At 42.8% G+C, this 25499-nt stretch overlaps 1 protein-coding gene across 3 annotated transcripts in view; it reads left to right on the forward strand.

Annotated features, from left to right (window-relative positions):
• RPS6KC1 (ribosomal protein S6 kinase C1) overlaps positions 1 to 25499 on the forward strand; it is a 139858-nt gene that overhangs the window by 90811 nt on the left and 23548 nt on the right. For all 3 annotated transcript variants that reach the window (XR_013231231.1, XR_013231232.1, XM_077338974.1), the window contains 4 exons: positions 5589 to 5636; positions 7453 to 7585; positions 17266 to 18789; positions 19061 to 19150. Coding sequence is in view for 1 of the 3 variants with exons in the window: in XM_077338974.1 (XP_077195089.1) it covers positions 5589 to 5636; positions 7453 to 7585; positions 17266 to 18789; positions 19061 to 19150 (1795 nt within the window). In the remaining 2 variants the exon portion in view is untranslated. The remainder of the gene's footprint in view (positions 1 to 5588; positions 5637 to 7452; positions 7586 to 17265; positions 18790 to 19060; positions 19151 to 25499) is intronic.

Here is a 25499-nt window from a genome sequence, read left to right on the forward strand (position 1 = left end):
GATGCTTCCCTGACAATGGAAGCCCAGGTCATAAAGGTAGCACGGTTGGCATGCTACCATCTCCGCCAAGCCAAGCTACTAGCGCCATACCTGGACCCAGAGCACCTAGCCACAGTGATCCATGCGATGGTCACCTCTAGGCTGGACTTCTGCAACTTGCTCTATGCAGGCCTACCCTCATACTTGATCTGGAAACTACAACTGGTGCAGAATACTGCGGCCAGGATTCTCACCAAAACACCATGGAGATCCCACATCCAGCTGGTACTCCAACAAATTAGCTTGCTCCCAGTTGAATTCCAGATTAAGTTTAAGGTTCTGGTAATCACTTTTAAAGCCATACGTAGTTTGGGCCCAGTGTATTTGAGAGACTGCCTCCCTGCCTATACCCCCAAAAGAGCCTTACGCTCCGCCTCCTCCAACTGGCTGCGAATTCCTGGCCCCAGAGAAGCACAAGGGCTGGAGCCTTCTCGGTCCTGGCCCCCACCTGGTGGAATGAGCTCCCTGAGGAGCCTCCACAGTTCCTCAGGGCCTGCAAGAGGGAGGTCTTCCACCATGCATTCGTTTGAGGCCACCCGACTCAGAACACCTACTGGTCCCCCTAGACACCCCCCTATGACTGCAATAATTAACCTCCCAATGTTACTGTTAATTGTTATTTATATTATAAATGTGTTATTGTAATCTTTCGATGCTTCACTGAAAATTGTTTGTTGTTACAGTTTGTATAACATTCCATGTGAGTTATAGAATGTTTCGATGTAAACCGCCCAGAGCTGCAAAGAAATGGGCGGTATAGAAATCTAAAAAAATAAATAAATAAAATAAAAAGAAATAAATATACATACATACATATGGACAAAGTTCTGAATAATTTTAGTGCATAAGCACAGGAAACCTGGAGATGCACTTTTCCAAGCAAAATTTGAAATTCAAACTATTGCAATATTATAGAATCATAGAATAACAGAGTTGGAAGGGATCTCCTGCTTCATCTAGTCCAACCCTGCACAATGCAGGACACTCACAACCCTATTGCTCATCCACTGTAACCTGCCACCCCCTTGAACCTTCACAGAATCAGCCTCTTTGTCAGATGGTGGTGGAGAACCCACCACCTCCAGAGGAAGCCTGTTCCACTGAGAAACCGCTCTGTCAGGAACTTCCTCTGGATGTTTAGAAGGAATCTTTTTATTTTCATCCCATTTGTTCTGGTCCAACCTTCTGGGGCAAGAGAGAATAACTCTGCTCCATCCTCTATATGGCTGCCTTTTAAATACTTGAAGATGGTTATCAGATCCCTTCTCAGTTGTGTCCTATCCAGGCTAAACAGACCAAGCTCCCCTAACCTTTCCTCATACATCTTGGTCTCCAAACCCCTCACCATCTTTGTTGCCCTCCTCTGGACACGGTCCAGTTTGTCTACATCCCTCCAACTGTGGTGCCCCAAACTGAACACAGAACTCCAAGTGAGGGCGAACCAGAGTAGAATAAAGCAGTACCATCACCTCCCGTGATCTGGGCACGGTACTCCATTTGATACAGCCCCAAATCTCATTTGCCTTTTTAGCCACCGAGTCACACTGCTTACTCATGTTCAATGTACGGTCTACTAAGACTCCTAGATCCTTTTCACACATACTACTGCCAAGACAACTCTCCCCCATCCTATATTGGTATAGATAGTTTTTCCTACCTAAATGCAGAACTTTACATTTGTCCCAGTTTGGTGTAGTGGTTAGGAGTGCGGACTTCTAATCTGGCGAGCCGGGTTCGATTCTGCGCTCCCCCACATGCAGCCAGCTTTGTGACCTTGGGCTCGCCACGGCACTGATAAAATTGTTCTGACCGAGCAGTGATATCAGGGCTCTCTCAGCCTCACCCACCCCACAGGGTGTCTGTTGTGGGGAGAGGAATGTGAAGGCGACTGTAAGCCGCTTTGAGCCTCCTTCGGGTAGGGAAAAGCGGCATATAAGAACCAACTCTTCTTCTTCTTCTTCTTCTTCTTCTTCTTCTTCTTCTTCTTCTTCTTCTTCTTCTTCTTCTTCTTCTTCTTCTTCTTCTTCTTCTTCTTCTTCTTCTTCTTCTTCTTCTTCTTCTTCTTCTTCTTCTTCTTCTTCTTCTTCTTCTTCTTCTTCTTCTTCTTCTTCTTCTTCTTCTTCTTCTTCTTCTTCTTCTTCTTCTTCTTCTTCTTCTTCTTCTTCTTCTTCTTCTTCTTCTTCTTCTTCTTCTTCTTCTTCTTCTTCTTCTTCTTCTTCTTCTTCTTCTTCTTCTTCTTCTTCTTCTTCTTCTTCTTCCCTATTGAATTTCATTTTATTCAGTTTAGTCCACTTCTTGAGCCTATCAAGATCATTTTGTATCCTGATTCTGTCTTCTGTTGTGTTTGCTATCCCTCCCAGTTTAGTATCATCTGCAAATTTAATAAGTATCCCCTCTAACCCCTCATCCAAATCATTTATAAATATGTTGAACAACACAGGCCCCAGGACAGATACTTGGGGCACTCCACTTGTCTCTCTTCTCCATGAGGATGCTTGGAATAAGTGGGTCGTTACTGCTCATAATTAAGGACAGATTAGTTTTAAAAACTTAGATGTGATATTCAAACAAGGGAAGGACTGTGAAGGGTGAATTCTTCTGAGGGCTTTGAGAGACAGGCTGCTAAAAAAAACTGATTGGTGTGCATCAGTTAAGCAGAGAAAGACTTTATAACTGGATGCTGAGGAGAATACATTCTGAGTTTAGCCCTAACTGAGAGCAGTTTAAAAGAGACAGGGTACTGGGAAAGTTGGCAAAAGGAGTGGGTAATTAGGATAACACTGTTATTCAGGCCAAGAAAAGGGGATAGATCTTCTAGTGAGAGAAGAATTTTCCTACCCACCCAAAACAGGGAAATAGCTCCAAAGTCTGGAGCAATCCATGGTTTGCTGCAGTTAAGAACTGCCTTGTGAGACCTTAAGAGCCAGGTAAAACTCAAGAAGAGTACTGGTGTGTTTTGAGACGGTGTTTAGGTATATGATTAAGTATCTCAACTCTGAATACCCTGTACCCTAAGCCAGAAATTCAAGGGTGATTTTGGCTGCCTTTCTATGGAGGCTCAGGTCACTAAGGTAGCTAGGACGGCATTTTCCCACCTAGCGCCCTACCTGTCCCCGGAACACCTAGCCACTGTGATCCATGCAATGGTCACTTCCAGGTTAGACTTCTGTAACTTGCTCTACATAGGCCTACCCTCTTATGAACTGCCGTGAGCCAGCTTGCTGGGAGCAGCAGTCTATAAATCCCACAATAAATAAATAAATACAAAATAAAGTAACTACACAATCAATGTGTGTAGAAAACATGAAACAAAAGCATATCATCTTGAAGATCCTAAATCACCATGAAAAGCTTATGAAACTCTTTAGTAGCCTTAAACATATGAATTCAAGTCTGTCCATATATTGATTTACACCAGAATTCTATATTGAGACCTCAGAAATTTTACTCCTGATTTCACTTGGCTTGAATTAAAGTCTGTCCATATACATCAGAATTCTATATTGAGACCGCATAAATGTTACCCCTGATTTCAATAAAATATTCTGTTAATTTGAAATTTCAAAATGCCTTAAGTACCATTTCAGTTGTTTTAAGTTAAAGGAGGCTTTCAACCTTTCCCTCAGATTTTTGGACTAAGCCAACAGCCAAAATATCATACTGTAACAGGTTAGGACAGCAAGAGTTCTTTAAGAAAGAAAAAACCAAATAACTAGGGCAGCTCAATCACAAAGAGAAAGAACAACAGGGAAAATTTTGCCTCTGAGGGAGGGAAGAAGAGGACATGGGCATCATAAGTTATTACAATTTGGGCTACTGTCATCTGAGTTTATGTTGTGGGAATTCAGTAAGTATAAACTAATGTAGGATTTTGTTACCTTTCCACAGCTAATCCCCCTATACTCATTAGCACATTTCTGTGTAGCTGTGTAAACCAGGTAGCTGGATCTATGCTAATTTCCCATTGGGCCTCTCTGGTGCTATGTTTGGCTGTGTTGAAGCAGAAAGTGTATTTTTCTTGAGTTTGAAATAGTATAATAAAATTCCATTCAAAAGCGCTAGAGCAGACAGGTTTGCCCAGCAAATGTTTATTGAAAAATGTTTACTTCTGTACTTGGTTTGCTGTTATTCTATCTTGTTTTTCATGCATATATACCAACAAATGACTATAGGGATCACCAGGTACAAAGTTGGTTGGAACCGGTCTCACCTCTTTTTTCCCTTTATTTATTTCATTTAGTATTGTGCTGGTTCATAGGAGCCAGTCCTCTCATTAGGTGGGAGATTGCCTAAAGTGCTAGAAGGTGGGGAAGGGGTTCTAGAGGAGCCAGAAGAACCTTGCCTGCAGCCCAAGTGCCACTGCCTGAATGATAGGCAGAGGCAGTGCAGCTGGTTGCCAGAGTTTGCTTGCCCAGCCTACCTTTTCTGTCCCTGTTCCCCACCCTGCCTTGTAAAGGATGGAGGAAGGGAAGAGCAGGTGACTGCCAATTCCTCTGCTGTCACTACTAGTCTGCACAATCATCCAGCTCATAGGGTAGCAGTAGGCAGCACATTGCCTTTTGGGGGCTGAACATTGCCTAGGCTACATACAGTTTGAGGTTCAGAGTCTTGTCCTGTTGCCTGACTTGCCTTCCCCTTCCCTGCGAAGAAGGGAGTGAAGAATAGCTATAAACCAACAGCTATGCCTATGTCGCCGGTCTTCAAGCCCCCTGGCTTTCAGGCTGGTTATGTTTCTTTACCCACCTGTGGCCTCACACTCCCAGATTAGCAGGGCAGGGTGGTTGCCAGGCTAGTGTGTGTATGCGTGGTGCTAGGCTTCTTAGAAGCCAAAGGCCCCAGGGCCAGTCCTATGCTCAAAGTATGGAGCTCGTTTTGTAAACATCCTACTGATTCCAGTGGTAGCAACAATGGGAGAAGATAAGGCTTGAGGTCTCTGCCCACATTTAACCATTCAGCCCGTTTGGGTGGAAGACACCTAGCATGCTCAAGTATTGGCATTTCTATGTTGTTCTGTTGGCTGAGATGAATGACATCAGAACCTAGAGCTTGTTTTTACTTTTTCTGTATAATCAAGCTATATTCCATGGCTATTTGTGAAGTAGACCCAAAGGAAACAACAACAACTTTATTTTTATAGCCTACCTTCCCAGTTGGCTGTACATATTGTAATTTTGAAAAGGGTATTGGTCACCTAATCAAATATATGAGCTGATTAATATGGAGCCCACATCAAGCTGCACATGAATGAAACAATGGTTCTAAGAAATAAACATGTCAGAACAAACAACATCTTAGAAGTAGCATTACCTCTGATGGCCGGAAGGTGCCCTCTAAAGTGACTCCTGTTTCTTTATTAATTGGAATTGTATCTATGTCTGGTTGATCAGCTAAATGCTGCAGCCCTAGTGGCTGTATAAAAATGTAATAAAGTATTATGTATGTTTAGCAGGGATTTGTAAGAGATACTGGTCTGTAGTGGGGTAGTTATAATGGCTGATCAGTTGAAGCTCTTCACATATATTAGATGTCTTAAAATGTGTTTCATTTAGGTATTGCTAGTAATGGACACGAGAACACAGCAGACATTTGTACTGAAGGTAAGCTAAATCATTATTTTTCTCAAATCACTTGGCATGCTGATGCAGTCATATTTTCAAGAGTTATTGTCGTGCTTGTCCAAAGAAGGCAGAAGCAGCCTATAAATTGGATAGGCAAGCCATCCATTCTGTCTAACCCATTGCCCTAGAACAAAACTCTCAGCTGTCCTCCATAGTTCATCCTTCTTCCTTCTGCTACAATGGACTAACAGGCAGAGTTTATGAAAATTTAAGTAATAATGTTGCTAACCCTGAATTTTAATTGTCCCTCCTTTTTGCTCTCATCATGCATTAGAAAGTATAGCTGACATTTCTCCCTACCTCTCACTTGTAGAAAGAAAACAAAGGGAGGATTGCAGCCAAAATTTATCAGCATCTTTCTCATGGAGGGATCCTCAGTCCCAACAAAATGGAGGCATGAACAAGTAGCATCCACTCCCCCTAAATGAGCAGATTGGGAATGTGGTAGTGGCAGTGGTGCCTTTTCCTAGTTTCCACTGGTGAGACAATCGGAGCACTTCCTGAGCAGGAAGAATCTTGCCACTGCAGTGCACACACTGGTAATGTCTATATAAGATTACTGCCACACACTTTATGTGGGACTGCCCTTGAAGACTGTCTGGAAACTTCAGTTGGTGCAGAATGGTGAGGCCAGAATGTTGACTGGAGGATGGTAGGGACCATATAATAGCAGTTGTGTTCCCCCTATACTGGATCTCAATGCCATTCTTGGCCCTGTTCAAGGTGCTGATATTGAATTAAGCACTCCCTGAAAAACTGAGTTTGGAGCAACCTAGAAAGCCCTTGTTCCTTATTAGGAAACTGTCCATACCTTACTGAGGAGGTCTGACAGAGACAATTTATAACTATAGAGAGGCATGAGTCTCCTTCTCCCCTTGAAACTTATCCCCACCCACAATAACTTTCCTTTTAACAGTTATGTTTTAAATTGGTAGTCTAAAATTGTGATTTGCTAGGGCTAGATAGGAAGAGAAATGCACAGCTGCCACTAACACCAAAGCAACAGCCCCACTGCTCCTCCTCCTTTCTCTCCTGATAATATCTAGGAAAGCAGAATGCACAGTCTAAATTTACCATGTTGTAAATTTCCCTGTCTGCACAAGGTGGAGGGAGGGTAGGAGGACTTGCAGAGCAGAGACTTCGTGTTGCGTGTTTAGTTTTATTAGATGCTATTCAGAGGGAGGAGGAGTTGCAGGGCTGCCCTTTGGGGCATCAGCCACGGGAGTCTTAATATCTGCAACCTTAAAGACTTCAGTCATGTTTAATTTGCATGTTTACCACAGCACTGCTTCTCTCATACTTTAGGGGTGTATAATCTTTAGAAATCATAACCTCTTCAGGAAACAGTCCATGTTCCCATCTTTGTTTCCTATTCATTTGCTGTATGTTTAGCCTAGCTCCATAAAAATTAGTCTATTTTGGGGTTGCCTGTGGAATTTGAGTGGGTTGAACCATGGCGGCTTTAAAGCACAGCACCCCCAAAAAGATTTTTTTTTAAGTCACAAGGAAAACAAAACGGAGTGTCATCCTGATGACTTGGTTTGTGAGAGATTCTAATGAAAACATTGACCCATGTAATTGATTTTAATGGCAGCTTTGTGCCATCTTCTGTTCTCTGGATGTGCGCCAGATGCCATCAGCAGGGCCTCGGGGGACTGAGGGGCATAGAGCAGCAGATGAGTGGTTTCTCTGAAGCCTAGAGTAACTCGGATAGATTAGTTTGGTTGATAAGCACAGAGCACAGCAGGCTCCAAAGGCAACTGAGGGTACAACTGACCTTTTTGTTCTCTGTCAGGGTCTAAGGAAAAGTAGTGAGTACAGCAGGAAGACAAAGACTATCATCCCCCGCTGCGTGCCCAACATGGTGGCTCTGCACAAGTACATCATCTCAGAGGAATCGGTATTCCTTGTGCTACACCATGCGGAAGGTTGGTCTGTGAATTTAGATACATTGCGGGGGGGGGGGGGGGGGCTGTCAGATTTTTTTTCAGTCAGTGACATCTGGATTTTAACATTGACTGTCTTTAAAGCTTGCATTATTGTTGCTCCTTAGAGCTCAACTGCAAAGCACATAAACACATGGTCCTATTTTGAAGCACCTCCTTGCCCCGAGTCCTCTCTTTGCTATGCAGGTTCCACTTTGCATTTTGAGATGTTGTTGCTGTATTTCTAATGAGGTTGGCACTACAGAGCAAGGAAGACAAAAGATCAAGGGAGAAGGTATAAATGTATTTCACAAAGTTCTTCCTCAGTATGATGGATCTTGCCCCTATGCAAGCAGTTTGAGGATTCACAGAGCCCTGCACACACCTCTGTATGGTGATCAGAGTGGCATATAGAAACAACTGGGATTTATTTCTGTGGCTATTGTAGCATTTTTTTCAACTATCTCAAAAAATCAGTGCACATTTGCCCTGATTGGGACTGGCCAGTTCATGCTTCAGAAATGTACACAAGGACAGCTTCATGCTTATCGTGTTATGGAAAAGCAGTAGTGGATTGTGCAGAAGAAAAGTTCCAAGATTGAGCTAAACCTCTTCATAGTAGTACCCCTGAGACAAATTCAAATGTTGGTCTGAAGTAGCAAAATAAAAATTGAGTCCAATAGCACCTTTAAGACTAACAACGAATCATAGAAAATCATAGAGTTGGAAGGGATCTCCAGGGTCATCTAGTCCAACCCCCTGCACAATGCAGGAATTTATTCAAGGCGTGAGCTTTTGTGTGCATTACCCCTGAGACAAATAATCCTTCCCCTCAAATTTCAGGCAGATAGAAAAAGGTGTCCCCGTTGTAATGGCCACTGTTTCCCAGCTAGTGGGTTACCACTAACCTCTTCAGTTCCATCTACTGTCTTTGTCTATCTCTTCAACCCATTGCCTCCCCCCCCCACCCCCATGCAACTCTTCAAACTCTAGCTCTGGCCCAACTGGTGGCAGCAGAAGAGAAGAATTCCCACTTTCTTGGGGTTCATAGTACTGGAAGCTGCACCCATTTTATATTGTTTATTGGGTTCTTGAAAGCATCTGGTTGGGCACTATAGAAAATGGAATGCTGGAACAGAGTTCTGCCAAAGTTATAGTTTACCTCCAGCACCAAAAGCTTTGGGCCAGACCTGGATGGGTTACCATCCAAAGTAAATTTGGACTTCTGAGTCACCATACTAAACAGGTTGGGAACCCCTAATATGGGTAATTGAAGTCCTTGCTTGCAGAGTAGGCACAGGGAGACGTAAATTGGGGCAAAAGTATGTGTGTGTGTGTGCCTGCGTGCGTGCATGTGTGCAGGGGGTGGGATCTAAACCATGCTGTCTCCCATACTGCCCTGTTGGTGTTCTGTTCCTTTCATCCTGGATGAATTCCTTTCTGGGCTAGTTTCCAAAATTGTAACCTGGTCAGGAAAAAATATGTTTCAAGCAGTGTCGCTCAGTAAGATAAGTGGGAGAGAGATGGGATAAGCTCCACTTTGTCCGAATACTCCTTTTGTTTAATAATTCTGCTTCGTTTGTGAGCAGGCAACCACTTTAGGTCCATCATGTTTTTTTTAAATATGATAAAAATGTTGAGAGGGTCCCAGCCCCTCAATTAACTCTCTTTCATAGAACTATGATATGTCCATTGTTGTTACTGATCATACTTGTGTTTCACAAATTCCCTCTGTGGTTTTGTTCTTTACTATTGCTGGGGGATGCTTTAAGCCTCCACCTGCACCCCCTCTCTTCTGCCTGTTATGGGGGATGGGGGGAGGTGGCCATAGCCCATTCCTGTACCCTCCAGTCTGCCTTGCTTGCTTGTAGCTCCAGTGAACAGAGCAGCTTCCCCAAATGCATCAGGAAGCCTTGATGATTCAGTGATTGGCAACAGTATGTGGCTAGGCGGTGTCTTGTTCTCTCAATTTCCTGTCCTTCCTGCTGCCCATAGAAATGAAACCAGACAGTGAAGCACCAGAATAGTTAATACAAAATAATTGTTTCCAGTTCTGAAAATTAATTCGGCTTAAATTCAGAACATTGACTCTATGAATGGGCATGGTTTGTGTCACATCTTGATTAGTGAAATGCTAACTGAACATTCCTGATGTTGAGTTGTATTAAAGAGCACATTTGATGAGGGTTCAAGGTACACAAAAGCTTTCCTAAGTCTTCCTTTGGCTATTTTTTCTCCTGAGCAGTCAGTAGAATTTAAGAAGACCTCTGCTGGGTTAGAGCTCCTGAAATCCCACAAGTAAGGCATGAAGTCTGTAGAGCCCCCTGTTGTGTTCCCACATCCAGAACTCAGTGGCACATTATTTTTGAACATGGGAACCTGCCTCCATTCTCCTGCCCCCTTTCTTTATCCAGCCCCCAAAGTCAAAAGCTTGCATTCTTTAATTTGAACAATGGGTGGTATGAATAAAAACATATTTCACATGCTCTATGTTCTACAGCCATTGTCCAGAGGTTCATTTGCCAACTAGGAAACGGGTAGATTAAATAGAATAATGAAATAGAACGTGTGTTTTAAGGAGGAAGAATGGTAACGTTTGGAAAAGAGGTGTTCTCTATTGTGTAGCATACTCAATATCCCCACAAAAGCATACTTAAAAAAAAGAGTTTCCCTTGAGTTTCTTCAATTACAGTGTTCTGATCTGGATGCTTTAAGAACATAGCCGGTGGCATTATGTAGGAGTTCAAAGTGGAACTGCAGAGTTGTGCCTCCTAATGTCTTTAGGAAATTGCTGTTATGTTCAGGGAACAGGTGGCAAAAGAGTAATTACTTTTTGACTTTCCTCACCCCCGATAACATCTGGATTTAAGTAGTCCCAAAATTTAATTGCCCCTTTTTAGATCAGAATGGAGATCATAAATTACAGTCCTTGCTAATATATTTGTGCTTGCAAAGCTCAGTATATGAGAATACTACAGAACTTGCATTGGACCTTTTTCTTAGTCTCTGGCTTAGATGTCATGCCAGACAGCAGGCCAGTAAAGACAGGTTGTGACCCATGCATCTGAAGGACCATCTTCTCCATGTGACCCTGCCTGACATATTAGAGCTATCAGAGATGGGATGTCTTTAAGATGGTGTCTTCCAGAAACATAATCACCCAGCACTGTTGTTATCTTTCAGAAGTCAGGCTAAATCAGTCCCACTCACCCAAGACTTTAATGGCAACTAATACATATTTACTCTTCACTGCTGCCCACTTTCTCATTTATTTGCTATGCAATTTAATTTGATGGGTTGTTTTAATTTGTCTCATGATATGTATTATATACCATGATTAGGCTATATTTCTTAATGAACTTGAAGACCTAAGGGGTGGAAGGTCAGGATAGTCCTCTTCCGAGTATGGGACAGTATAACTGTTCATGGTGCTTTTTGATTGCATATAGTTTGAATGCTGATGGAGGTGGGATTAGGATTTCTGACTGTCCATCGTACTACTATTATGCTTCCTGTTCCTTCGTGCGGACGTGTCCTGATCTTGTATTCATGTTACTTCGTGTGCCATGAAGAGTAGAAAAGTTGCAGAGAGAGGGAACTCCTTTCTCATTTGCCCCTTGCTTTTGTTCTGGATTAAAAGTAGCCTGGGAGAACACTTGGGACAGAGGAAATCGACTTTTTCATAACAAACGAAGGAAAGTCATTCCTTACAACTATTATCAGTTCTTCTGGAATGAGTGGAAAACAGACCAAGCTATGGTCAAGTAGATGAGAAAGAGAACAAGCTGGAATTAAATCCCAATGAGATGGAAGTGGTGCTAGATGGGAAATCACATGTGACTGAGGGATTAGACCTATTCAGTAATGATGGGACCAAAAACATATCAGATTAAGTAGAGAGGTTAGATTGCTCCTGGATCTCACCTGTGTTTTTTGAAGAAAAAAAACCTTTGGAGCAGTTGCTAGGAATGCCTTCTACCCATCTGTATTTATTTCAAAAAGTTTTTACTCTTTTGCACATTGCCGGTCTACCCTATGCTGTTTTGTGCTTCTGTAACCACCTGACTGGATATCTTCAGCACACTGTAGATGGAGCTGACTTTGAAGGATTTTTGCTATATATTCCCTGTCATGTAAGACAATCATAGTCTGACGAAGAGTGCTTGCACTCGAAAGCTCATGCCCTGAATAAATCTTTGTAGGTCTTAAAGGCGATACTGGACTCTGATTTTATCATAAAGTTCCACTAATGCAGAATGCAGCGGCCTGCCTTTCTACCAGTGCTTGCTCATAATGAACTACAATCTTACAATAGTTGAACCGGAATCCAAATATTTGAAGTATCAACACTCCTCACTTGAGGCCAACTCTCGTCTTGGGATGACCCAGTACTTTCTACTAGACATGTCTTAGAATCACAGAATCATAGAGTTGGAAGGGGCCATACAGGCCATCTAGTCCAACCCCCTGCTCAACGCAGGATCAGCCCTAAGCATCCTAAAGCATCCAAGAAAAGTGTGTATCCAACCTTTGCTTGAAGGCTGCCAGTGAGGGGGAGCTCACCACCTCCTTAGGCAGCCTATTCCACTGCTGAACTACTCTGCCTGTGAAAAATTTTTTTCCTGATATCTATATCGTTGTACTTGTAGTTTAAACCCATTACTGCGTGTCCTCTCCTCTGCAGCCAACAGAAACAGCATCCTGCCCTCCTCCAAGTGACAACCTTTCAAATACTTAAAGAGGGCTATCATGTCTCCTCTCAACCTCCTTTTCTCCAGGCTGAACATTCCCAAGTCCCTCAACCTATCTTCATAGGGCTTGGTCCCTTGGCCCCAGATCATCTTCGTCGCTCTCCTGTGTACCCTTTCAATTTTATCTACGTCCTTCTTGAAGTGAGGCCTCCAGAACTGCACACCGTACTTGAGGTGTGGTCTGACCAGTGCCGTATGCAATGGGACTATGACATCTTGTGATTTTGATGTGATGCCCCTGTTGATACAGCCCAAAATGGCATTTGCCTTTTTTACCGCTGCATCACACTGCCTGGTCATGTTTAGTTTACAATCCACAAGTACCCCAAGGTCTCGTTCACACACAGTGTTACCTAGAAGCGTATCCCCCATCCAGTAGGCATGCTTTTCATTTTTCTGACCCAGATGCAGAACTTTACACTTATCTTTATTAAATTGCATCTTGTTCTCATTTGCCCATTTTTCATTGTGTTCAGATCTCGTTGAACTCTGTCTCTATCTTCCGGAGTATTTGCCAGTCCTCCCAATTTGATGTCATCTGCAAACTTGATGAGTTGTCCCTCCCCCCCTCATCTAGATCATTAATAAATATGTTAAAAAGTACCGGGCCGAGCACGGAGCCTTGGGGTACCCCGCTATTCACCTCTCTCCAGTCTGATGAAGCACCATTGTCTGCCGTTATGAGGGTGTATATTTATGAGTTCAGTACGACATATGGCTATTTTGGTGGTGGCACCTACTCTATATATCCTGCCAAAGTAGGTGCAAAGGGCAGCTTCTCTAGTGCAATTTTGGAGGCACTGTAAGGCCACCTTTTCTTTAAATCAGGCCTTCAGGTGAGTTTTCAGGCTGGTTTGTCCCTTTGTTAATATGGATCGTAATTCTCTGTCTTGTACTGAGCAAGCAGATTTTTGGTGAGCTACTTTGGCTTGGGTTTAGACATTGTATGTAGCCTTAAGGTGCTGTTGTTTTGTTGTATTTTAACACTGTCATGTAGTATTTTGATTGTTTAGCTTCTTCCTACATAGTACATTTGGGATATAATAAAGTTTACCTAATCAGATTTTAAAATCTTGTTTCAGATTCTGGAAACGGAATTCAAAGCATCCTTTAAAGTGAGAATGTTGAGTTGCCCCGAGAAAGGTCTCAGTCATGTGTGAACCTCATATATCAATATAGCAGAGCTCTTTCCCTCTTAGTCACAATATATTAAATGTCTTGTTAAAGGCAAGAACATCCATAAAGTATCTGTTAGCTTTGTCACAAAACACTTGGCAAAATGTAATATGATGGAAAGCCAATCTGAGCCCTCCCTGCGCCTTAGCAGCATCAGTGCCAGAAATTTTAGAAACAGATTCTTCTAAAACAGTCAGAGTAGAAAGAGGAGAAGGGGAGGCTTTGACAACTAGCATAGTTTAAGTGGCTGTTGGAAAATGTCAAAGCTTTTTAAGCATAAACAATCTGGAGTTCATATCAATTTGGAAAGTGCTCAAGAATCTTCAAAATGAAGATCTCTCTCCTGTTAACAGACACACGCTCTAACAGGACAATGATCTAGAAGCTTCATTTCTTTCAGGTTGCAGACAAGGGCTGGGTTCATGTGGTAAGGCTGATATTGCCCTAGTCAGAATGCGTCTTCCCTTTTCTCTTCACTGCAGCCCAAAATACTCCCCAAAATGTAGTTTTTGAGAGGGAGCAGCAGTGTGTGTGTGGGGTGTGTGTGGGGGAACTACAACAAAGATCCATTCTCCCTCCTCTTAGTAGAAATTTGCTATGGGTTTCAAGCCAAGGGGCCCCTCCCCCCAATGCATACATATTCATTGTATGCCTCCTGTCTTTATCTACAAATGGGGCAGAGCTTTGTCAGAGTGAAGGTGTGTTAAGCCTCGTGCTATATATGCTCCAGGGCTTTTGGCATTGGAGATGACATCAATGTCCCTTGTTATACGAAAAGCCTCTGGAAGTGAACCTTATGAAGTGAACCTTAGCAAGGGCCTGGGGATGTCCCTGATGTCATGTGCCTGAAAGGCAGGCCATGGTATCATCTTTGCTTGATTTATGGATACCTGATTTCACCAAGGAGCCATGGCTTAATGATTGAGCATCTTCGTGGCATGCAAAAGGTCCCAGGTTCAATACCTAATCTCTTCCTTTAAAAGGAACAGGCACCAGGCGATGTGAAAGATCCTAGAGCGCTGCTGCCAGTCTGAGTAGACAATACTGACCTTGATGAATCAATGGTCTGATCCAGTATAAGAACAGCTTCATATGCGTAACCAGGGTGTGTGAACCTCAGTTAATATCTCTGAAATGGGAATAAAAATTTCATTTATATTGATTGTGAGGCTAAATGAAAATGAAGGGAAGGGTGTTCTGGAGGAGGGGGTATGGCTACCCTCCCTCCCTGGATGCTAGCCACGTTCCTCTCAGACACGCCAGAGTCAGAGAGAGAAACACAGAGCCCTGTCAGACCAAACACAAGACCTCATTCCCTCCTATCACTCCTGCTGCCAGGGAGGCAGAGAGAGACACAGAGAGAGCTGCCCCAACCTGCTGACCAGCCCTGCTTCCCTCCTAAGAACGAGCCCTAATTACCTGCTATGCCTCCTGCTGCGGCACAGGAGAGACACTCAGCGAGAGAGAGAGAGAAACACACAGACAGAAATCTGTACCTCCTGGTGTCCCCTGTGTCCTAGCGCCCATTGTATTCCTGCTTGCAATGGGTTTTCTTGCTAGTTACCTGTATATTTTCAGCCAAGCAAGGTAAAGATGCTAATACTCTGAGCCCTTTTTAGTTATTTTCTTTCGTCAGTACATATTTTGATGATGCAAAGGTATACATTTTATTGGTGTTGTCAAGGTTTGATCAGTAAGAGCTGTTAAAACTGGAGTTCCTTCAGTTAATTTCACTTTAGTCACAACCTCAGTAGGTGACTTTCTCCAAGATCCCGTGACTCAGTCTTTGTTCCCACATTGCTGTGGGGATGATAATCCTGGCCTACCCTAATGTAACGATAATTGAGATTATGTATGTGAAGAACTTGGATCACTGAAATGTCTCTCCCTACACATAATTACTAAACAATTAGTATTTTCTTCTTAGATTTTCCAATTATCTTTATTAAAAAAAAACCTTTTGAAATATTGACCTGATTCACAGAACATTTAGCCCACATTTTACTTAGCATCTTTCCTTCCCCAATCTGATCTCTACCAGTTCTACCTAACTCAGCATCCCCGACATACCTCAGCTCTGAGGTGCCCTTTCGTGCCTTGCCCCTACGTCACATTTGGTACCATGGGTATGGGCCACTTCACTGAAAAAAACAAAACAAAACAAAGTTTTAGCAGGTGCCCAACACAGGTTTGGACCATATATTGATCAAAACTGGGATGTTCTTCACAATTCCATAGCACATCCTTTTTCAATTACAGCAGTCTGTAATATGTGAGGCAAAGAAGCTCCTAGGACAGAGAGGAAGAATTTGCTTCTGACCACTGCAGAGCCATAAGGAGGCATCAGGTTGATGCTTGTTACATGCTGTCAGCTTCTCAACTCAGTCATAAATACACGGAAAAGTCATCAGAATGAAGAGTCCCAGAAAGAGTTAAAAATTAAAAGAACTGATCAAGTCTGTCATAAATATGCCATATTTATCTTAATGCAATGCTAATGCATTAAGAGCCTCTTGTGGTGCAGAGTGGTAATGCAGCAGACATGCAGTCTGAATGCTCTGCCCATGAGGTTGGGAGTTCAATCCCAGCAGCCGGCTCAAGGTTGACTCAGCCTTCCATCCTTCCGAGGTCGGTAAAATGAGTACCCAGTTTGCTGGGGGGTAAACGGTAATGACTGGGGAAGGGAATGGCAAACCAACCCTGTATTGAGTCTGCCATGAAAACGCTAGAGGGCGTCACCCCAAGGGTCAGACATGACTCGGTGCTTGCACAGGGGATACCTTTACCTAATGCTAATGCAGTTTGCTATTGCTTTAGAATTTGCCCAATAGGAGGCAAAGTTGGAGACTTGCATATTCCTTTACATCAATAGATTCCCCCCACTATAATTTTATATGTTATGGATGGCCAATAGTATATTTGCTTCATTTGCTAATGCATTTACTTGATCTTATCCATCACACTGCAAGATGTGAAAGATTATTAGTGTGTCATTCATAAAGACATAATTATATACCCAGAAGGAAATATTGCTCTTATATGACCTTAGTTTGGGCATATTTTTTAAAAAGGCATAAATTGTTGATTCTTTTTAAATGCACACAATTATTAAAGAAACATCTTGAAATATTTCCCCTTTTATGCCATTCTCAACATATTTATACATAAATTAAGGCATAATAAAATGTTTTCCATTAGTTTCATCAAAATGTGTGTCAAAATTGAACAAAGAACCTTCTCCGCTTCTCATTGGTAACTTTTGTTTGATGTTTCTTAAACTGGGAGAGCAGTGACTAAGCAACATCACATTGGAAAGCATCTGAAACCAGGAGATCATTTTGGATTATGATTATTTATGAATATCATCCATGGTGAGCAAAATGAGGGCTCCTGGGAATTTAAAATCTAAAAGCAGAGGGAGGAGTTGCAAGGAAAGGGAACAGAAGGAATGAAAAGGCTTTGGGCCAGACTGCAGGTAACATGGGAGATCCATGGTCAGATTTCCCAGTGTTTTCTTTAACATCATAAAGCAACCAGGGTTGGGAGTCACAATTTAGATTGGAGCTCTGGTGTAATTTCCCTCAAATTCAAGTTCACTCCCTCTTCCCTCACCATTGTTAGGTATTGCATTTTGCCATTCTAATGCACAATTACAACAAACTCAGAGGAGCTCTGAAGTTAGAACCCAGAGGACTCAAATATTTGAGAGAAGTCTGAAAGCGCTTCATTTTGATTATTTTCCTTTCTGTCTTGCAGGTGGAAAACTCTGGTCTTACATCAGTAAATTCTTGAACAGAAGCCCTGAAGAAAGCTTTGAAGCTGCTAAATCCAGGCGACCCAGCTCTACAAAAATTCACTTGCATCCTGCAACTCCTAGTCCTCAAGATAATGGTAGTAGCTCCAGAGGAAGCAGTGGAGGGAATTTGCTGCAGGTTGTGCCACTGAAGACCAGTCTCACTCCAAGCTCTCAGGATGGCAGTAGTAACCTGGAAGATGGCCAAGAAAGTTCTCCCAAATGGATTGATTCCGGGTCCAGTTCCGATGAAGAATGTACTACAAGTTATCTAACATTATGCAATGAATATGGTCAAGAAAAGGTTGATCCTGGTTCATTAAATGAGGAGTCTATGAAAGCAGATGATGATCTTACCAAAGAGGAAGGAAGCTTTCAGGAACAGGAAATGGTTGCCAGTGGGAACTTGGCATCCCCATTCATGCCTCAGGAAGTAAAGCTTGTTGCTGATGATGCTGAGCCAGAAATATCCAGCCCTACTAGGATATCAGAATCACTGAGTAAATCCAAGAACAGCCCCATGGAATTCTTCCGAATCGACAGCAAAGACAGCACCAGTGAACTTCTGGGCCTTGACTTTGGAGATAAACTTTACAACTTAAAATCAGAATCTTTAAAACAGTTTTTCCCCATGTCCAGTTGGGGTAGGAGTCTTGATGCCATAGAAAACAAACTGGGCCCTACCTGTCAGGATAACATTAGCAGAGGTTCCAATGACTCTGTGCCAGTGATCTCTTTTAAGGATGTTGCCTTTGATGATGTCAGTAGCGCTGATGAAGGAAGGCCTGACCTTCTGGTAAACTTGCCGGGCATCACTGAGCAAATGATGGAATCAACAGCAGATGGGCCAGTGAACATTACCAAGCCAAATGGAGATGTTTTGGAAAATAAACTTTTGGAAACCCCTGACGTTTTGCAATTACATAATAGTACAGATCCATGCAGAGCACTTGAGCAAAAGGTAAACTCTTTGGTGGCAAAAGGCTCAGAACCACAGCGCAGTGATACTCGGGAAATTGTCAGGGCATTCCAGATGTCTGAAAGTGACCCAGCTGGCTCTAGGGATGAGGCACTTTTTGAAGGGCTTGGAGCAGCTTTTCCATCACTAGAGGCATTTAGGACAAGAGAAAGTTTGTTGATTACTAACAAGCAAGCTGGTGCTGAGGAGCAGAGCTCCGATGTGGACAAGGAAGCTGTGCTGCTCTTTTCTGATCAAACTGAAGACTTGAGCCACGAGGGAGCAGCCCCTGCTTTATTGAATAGAATAGAAAGCAAAGAGTTGGGTGTGAGGGACAGAGTCGAGAATGAGATCCACCAAGTTTTTCAGGACCTTGATGAGAGATTAGCGCTAACCTCCCAGTTTTGCCTCCCCGAGGGCTGTGTTCAGAGATGGGCAGCTGAAATGGTGGTAGCCCTCGATGCTTTGCATCAAGAAGGAATTGTGTGCCGCGATTTGAACCCAAACAACATCTTATTGAATGATCGAGGTCAGGAACTTCTGCAAATGCATTTCTTTTTATTCGCTGTTGCTTCCAATTAACTGAGTAGGCGTTTTATCTTGTAATTAGTATCTTCATTTCCTGTCTAGAGCTTCATTATCAGTGCAGCAAATTCACCCCCAGTAATAGCTTCTAGTACTTAATGATGCCATTATTCTTAATGATACTGTTTTTAGCTACAAAAGGAGTAATTACAGTTCACTTCTGCAGAAAATGGAAGGGAAAAATGTTTTGATTTCTCCTGTCGTTTTGTTTTTAGGACACATTCAGCTAACGTATTTTAGCAGGTGGAGTGAGGTTGAAGATTCCTGCGACAACGATGCCATAGAGAAAATGTACTGTGCCCCAGGTTAGAGCAATCACCTCAAATGTTTCACTTGGAAAAACAGATTAGCAGCTTTCATTTTTTCTCATGGAGCTTTCATCCCCATCCTAGCCTCGGTCCCTTGGGAATACAAGCTGTTCACTATCTGCTAGTACTTTTTAATTTTTTAAAAAATACATTACTTTTGGAACCTAAGAATGCTGACAACTGAATATTATGTAGCGGGTGAATCATGCTGGAAAACTGGAAAACGGAATGCTTGTTTTTATTTCTTTTAAGTTGGATGATATGGCAAACTTTACTCATTAGAAAGAGCATAGACCATTGGCAAATTGTCTGTAAATGCCATTGAAATGAATGGAGGTGAGAACTTCTGGTGCAACTCCAGATTGTCTTGGTGTGCTTGGAGGCTGGATAGTAGGGTGTGTCTGCAGCTCTTTTAATGTATTGTGGACCCTTAGGGCAGCAAAATTTAGGTGAATGGGGAGTAGTAGCTGTCAGCAGTAGCATGTTTTTCTGAGCTAAGAAGTGCTGAAGGTACTATGACAATACAGGACTTGGGGGGAAATTGTATGTCCTTATTTCAAGTTTTTATTAATTGGGCTTGAGAAGGATAAGGCTTAAAGAATTAGGTTAGCCCTTTCAGTTTTGATGCATTGATGGAGGCCCAGCCCACAAGGACCATTCTGACCTGTGAAATTTCAAGTGGAGGGCATGATACATCTCCCCACGCTCTGTTCAGCAGCCCTGATGTTAACTGGAACTGTGCTGTGGAGATCTTGTGTTTTCTCAAGGCCTCGTACTCTGGCTGTGTCGCTTTTGCTTATGGGTGGTAGCTCATAGAAAACTAAGCCTTTCATTTGGAAAAGTTTCTAACCCATAGAAAAATTTTGTGTTTGGGAAAAGCTTGGGCTGAAACCCAGCTCCCTGACCTGCTAGCTTTCTGTATCCAGGAATTTTCTCCATATAAAGGAACATTCAGTCATGTGTACTTTTCCTTGTAATGGGGCATATGGTACAGCCCAGAAAATGTTGATTAGATGACACGAGAGTGAGGCTCAAGTCTCTCTTGAAATAGAATTTCCTGCCTGGGCAATATGTGTCTACCAGGTGGATCAGTTTCAGATTGTCCGTTCTTCAACATCATACCCGAGCAGCTCTTTCAGACTGACGGCAGTCCTTCAGCAACCAGCTAGGGTTATTTCAATGAAGTAAAACCGAAATGCTTCCCTGACATGGTTGGAATTCAGAGGGAGGGTTCTATTCAGAGCCTTTCACCAAGGGGGTGCAGGCAATGCAATGGACACCCTAAATTGAAAAGCTGTGTGAATCACAGGTTTGCTTGAATAATGAAATCATGGCTTAGAGTAAAATCAAGCATTTAAAGGGACCCAGATCCCTTTAAATGCCTGCTGCACTCCAAGCCTCCAAGTCGCAGTTCCTGTAAATTCCTCAGACTTGGAGCTGGAAAACATCAGCATTCCTGAATCTGAATATCATCTTGGTATTGGCATTTGGGAATATTAGGAAATACCTTTCCCCCCAGGTTCTGTATAACCAAACTTAAACAGTACTGGTTATTATTTGGCACAATCTTTTTTTTTTAAGTTGTATTCTTGGATTCTCGAAACATTATGGTGGAATCAGGAATCAGGAGGTATTAAGCAAAGTGTTCTTGTAGCTACAAGACTACTACTACTACTACTACTACTACTACTAAGGAGAATTATTTGTTGTAGTCTTAGACAGAGCTTTGGAAGTCACTAGTTTTCTGGGTGATGGAATTTGAATCAGTAATACAATTATTATATTGATCATCCTAAGGTGAACTAGATGTAATGGAGAATAGGGACTAGCTGCCGAAAACAACAAGCTTGTATTCTTCTTTTTGTGACAGATGATAATTTAGAAATCTTGCTCTATCAGCCTTTCGTATCTAATGGCAGCCAGTGACATGGAATTGTGGTACAGTAATGCAGAAAGTGATGATGTCTTGTTTTATGCCCCCATTAATACACTTGCAGAATGGGGAGGAGTAATAGGCAGTTGACAAGGGGCTGCCATTTCGGGCTGCAGCCTCATTTTCTTTGCACAATAGTTCCACCTTTGGGTTACTATAAAAAATGTTTTAGACTATGTGGCGGGTTTTGGACCATGTGGATTCATACATATCCAGATGATTTAGAGGAGTAGAACAATAGCAACCAGTCACTCTTCACAAATGTGGACTGACTTCACTACAAAGACTCTTTGGTTTATTCTTGGGAGATTCTTCAAGTTAAGACACTGACAGGGAAATGAGTCAAAGAGCATCCTTGTATACAGGCCAGGAGGCCAGTGAAGAAGCCAACAGAAGAGGGATGAAACTGGCACTATGGACTTGCCATCTGTTATTGGATCCCACCAAAAATACCTGCTGATGGAAGGATTTACGCCAGTAGAGCTTGATTTTCTCTCCTCCTTCTTTCCTCTGCAACCCGCAAATGCCCTCCATAATGCTGTTCCTAGAGAACAGGTGATTTCCCCCCACCCTCCAGTGAGCACAGAGAGGGAACAGAGGAATACCATGGGAGGAGGGAATTGGTGTAAATCAGCTCCCTTCCATCAGCATAAATCCTCTTCAGTATCCAACCCATTGTATGTTCAAAGACACATGGCGTGTCATGCCACGTTGACTGGACTACTGGAGAAAGGGCTTGATCTTCTACCAGAGTCCAGAAATACATAGAGCCAGAGGTAGGGATATCAAGAAGGATCTGTGTTGCTTCTTAACAGGCCCATGCAATCCAATGGCAATCTGGATTTTCAGATAGTCAGGTGGATAGGGAATTGGTTAGAGAACCGCACTCAAAGAGTTGTTGTCAATGGTGTTTCATCAGACTGGAGAGAGGTGAGTAGCGGGGTACCTCAGGGCTCAGTGCTTGGCCCGGAACTTTTTAACATATTTATTAATGATCTAGATGAGGGGGTGGAGGGACTACTCATCAAGTTTGCAGATGACACCAAATTGGGAGGACTGGCAAATACTCCAGAAGATAGAGACAGAGTTCAACGAGATCTGAACACAATGGAAAAATGGGCAAATGAGAACAAGATGCAATTCAATAAAGATAAGTGTAAAGTTCTGCATCTGGGTCAGAAAAATGAAAAGCATGCCTACTGGATGGGGGATACGCTTCTAGGTAACACTGTGTGTGAACGAGACCTTGGGGTACTTGTGGATTGTAAACTAAACATGAGCAGGCAGTGTGATGCAGTGGTAAAAAAGGCGAATGCCATTTTGGGCTGTATCAACAGAGGCATCACATCAAAATCACAAGATGTCATAGTCCCATTGTATACGGCACTGGTCAGACCACACCTGGAGTACTGTGTGCAGTTCTGGAGGCCTCACTTCAAGAAGGATGTAGATAAAATTGAAAGGGTACACAGGAGAGCGACGAGGATGATCTGGGGCCAAGGGACCAAGCCCTATGAAGATAGGTTGAGGGACTTGGGAATGTTCAGCCAGGAGAAAAGGTTGAGAGGGGACATGATAGCCCTCTTTAAGTATTTGAAAGGTTGTCACTTGGAGGAGGGCAGGATGCTGTTTCTGTTGGCTGCAGAGGAGAGGACACGCAGTAATGGGTTTAAACTTCAAGTACAACAATATAGGCTAGATATCAGGAAAAAAAATTTCACAGTCAGAGTAGTTCAGCAGTGGAATAGGCTGCCTAAGGAGGTGGTGAGCTCCCCCTCACTGGCAGTCTTCAAGCAAAGGTTGGATACACACTTTTCTTGGATGCTTTAGGATGCTTAGGGCTGATCCTGCCTTGAGCAGGGGGTTGGACTAGATGGCCTGTATGGCCCCTTCCAACTCTATGATTCTATGATTCTATGATTCTAATCCTTCACATTTTTCTGAGGGAAAAATTCCAGATTACCAAAAGAAAACGGTTGAAGTGCTGTGGGGTACATAGACAACAATCTGCTGTAATAACTCTCATCACGGCCTTTTGTGTCCACACAATTTTGTTTTAGTGGTTATTTGTTAGGGAGAGGGGACATAATTGCTGTCTTTAAGTTTTTGAAAGGTGGTCACGTAGAGGAGAGTAGGGAAAGGTTCCTGTTGGCAGCAGGGGATAGGACCTGCAGTAATGGGTTTAAACTACGTGGAGAACGATATTGGGTGGATATAAGGGAAAAAATTCAATCAGAGTAGTTCAGCAGTGGAATTAGCTGCCTAAGGAGGTGGCGAGCTCCTCCTCACCAACAGCAGTGGCTGGTCAGTAATTTATCCTGTATGCTTAGGCTGATTCTGCACTGAGCAGGGGGTTGGACTAGGTGGCCTGTATGGCCCCTTCCAATTCTATGACTTATGATTCTAGCACATGGATAAACTAAGCAACATATGTAAATCAAAATAGAATGCATGACTGCGAACTCTGCTTTCAGAATCTAGATATTCAAGGGGAGGAGCGTGGTTGAGAAAGGTAGAAGAGGAGGGAGGGCAGTGGCTGGAAAAAAGAAGTGTAATGTTACTTCAAAGCCAGCTAGCCTTTCCTTGCCTTCTTTCTTGGATGATCTTTGAACAGTTCCCCAGCAGTCCTTGTTCTTTAGTGATATTTGTGTCCCAGTTTTCTCCCTGAAGAAACCCCAAACATTTTCCAGCAGTACAAAAATGTAATTCTTATATGGTTCTTATATGCCACTTTTCTCAACCAGAAGGAGTCTCAAAGCGTCTTACATTCTCCTTCCCTTTCCTCTCCCCACAACAGACACCCTGTGAGGTAGGTGAGGCTGAGAGAACCCTGATATTACTGCTCGGTCAGAACAGCTTTATCAGTGCTGTGGTGAGCCCAAGGTCACCCAGCTGGCTGCATGTGGAGGAGGAGTGGGGAATCAATTCCGGCTTTCCAGATTAGAAGTCTGCATTTCTAACCACTACACCAAGGTGGTTCCACTGACTGATCAACAGAGCAATAAAGATAACCAATATTTTAGGGTGGGTAGCCATGTTGGTCTGATGCAGCAGAACATATTTTGGATCCAGGGGCACCTTTAAGTCCAACAAAGTTTTATTCAAGGTGTGAGCTTTCATGCGAATGCACACTTCTTCCAATACTGTGAAGCAAAATTTCCTTGACCGTTACATCGAGGTAGAGCGAGAGTGTTTTTTTTTTTTGGGGGGGGGTGTTAATTGTCAGGAAGGGCTAGCTAAAATAAAAATGCATGAGTAACTGGGCAATTATAGCCGAGATTGGATTAAGGCAGTTGTCAAGATCTGTGAAGGGCAGTAAATCAGCAAACAAATACAAGAGTTAACAAACAGATTCAAGAACGAAGCTTATGTGGCAACTCAAATACAAATAGGAACTGAGGGCTTTGGTGAATATCACCAGATGTGATAACAACTGACCTTTGCTTGAAAAAAGAGACAGATTTCTGAAGGATTCCTCTATTAATACCTGGTAGACACATGCCAAGGAGTCCTGCATTGACTCTGTGGGTTCCCAGCAGGTTACGGCTCAGTTGTGCCCAAGAAAATAGTCCTTTAAATATATTAACACAGAAAAAAAGAAAAGAAAAACTAGCTGAATTATCTCAATCTCAAATCAGTAATAATAATAAAAATTTTATTTTGGTGTCCCGTCCTTATCGGTTGCCTTAGGGTAGGCAGGTAACATCAGATAAAAACAATGCAAATGCAATATGTATATAGCAATTTAACAATTAAATTAATTAGGCTTTAAAATTATTAAAATTATACTAAAACCACTGGTTTATAGTTTCAAATCTTCTGAGGGTTGAATTATGGGTCTGTGGATGGATTCTCAAGCAGGGTGGCCAGCATTTTCATGACGTTACTCCTGGCCTCAACCGTAGGCCTCGTGGAACAGCTGTGTCTTACAGGCCCTCTGGGACTGTTGAAGGTCTCAGAGGGAGGGCCCTGATATCACCAGGGAGAGTGTTCCACCAGGCTAGGACCAAGAAAGCCCTGGCCCTGGCCCTGGGTGAGCCCCATTTTACTTTTTGGGGGTCAGGGACCCTGAGCAGATTTTGATTACTTGATTTTTAATGATCTTCTGTGGGCATAGCAGGAGAGACAGTCCTGTAGATCTGCATAAGATGGCACAATCTTACAGTTATGAAATCTATTATATTTTCGAATTCATAGATCATAGTCATCCATCAGTCCTTTAATCCAAGGGTAGTCAACCTGTGGTCCTCCAGATGTCAATGGACTACAATTCCCATGAACCCTTGCCAGCAAACCACAGGTTGACTACCCCTGCTTTAGTCCATCAAAATCCAAGCTAGCCCTACTTTTCCAGTTCTTAGCCCAATTATAGTTTTTGGCCAGGTGGGATGAACTGGTGGTGAACAACTGATC

Source organism: Paroedura picta, chromosome 1 (genome assembly GCF_049243985.1).
Source record: "Paroedura picta isolate Pp20150507F chromosome 1, Ppicta_v3.0, whole genome shotgun sequence".
NCBI classification, from domain to species: domain Eukaryota; kingdom Metazoa; phylum Chordata; class Lepidosauria; order Squamata; family Gekkonidae; genus Paroedura; species Paroedura picta.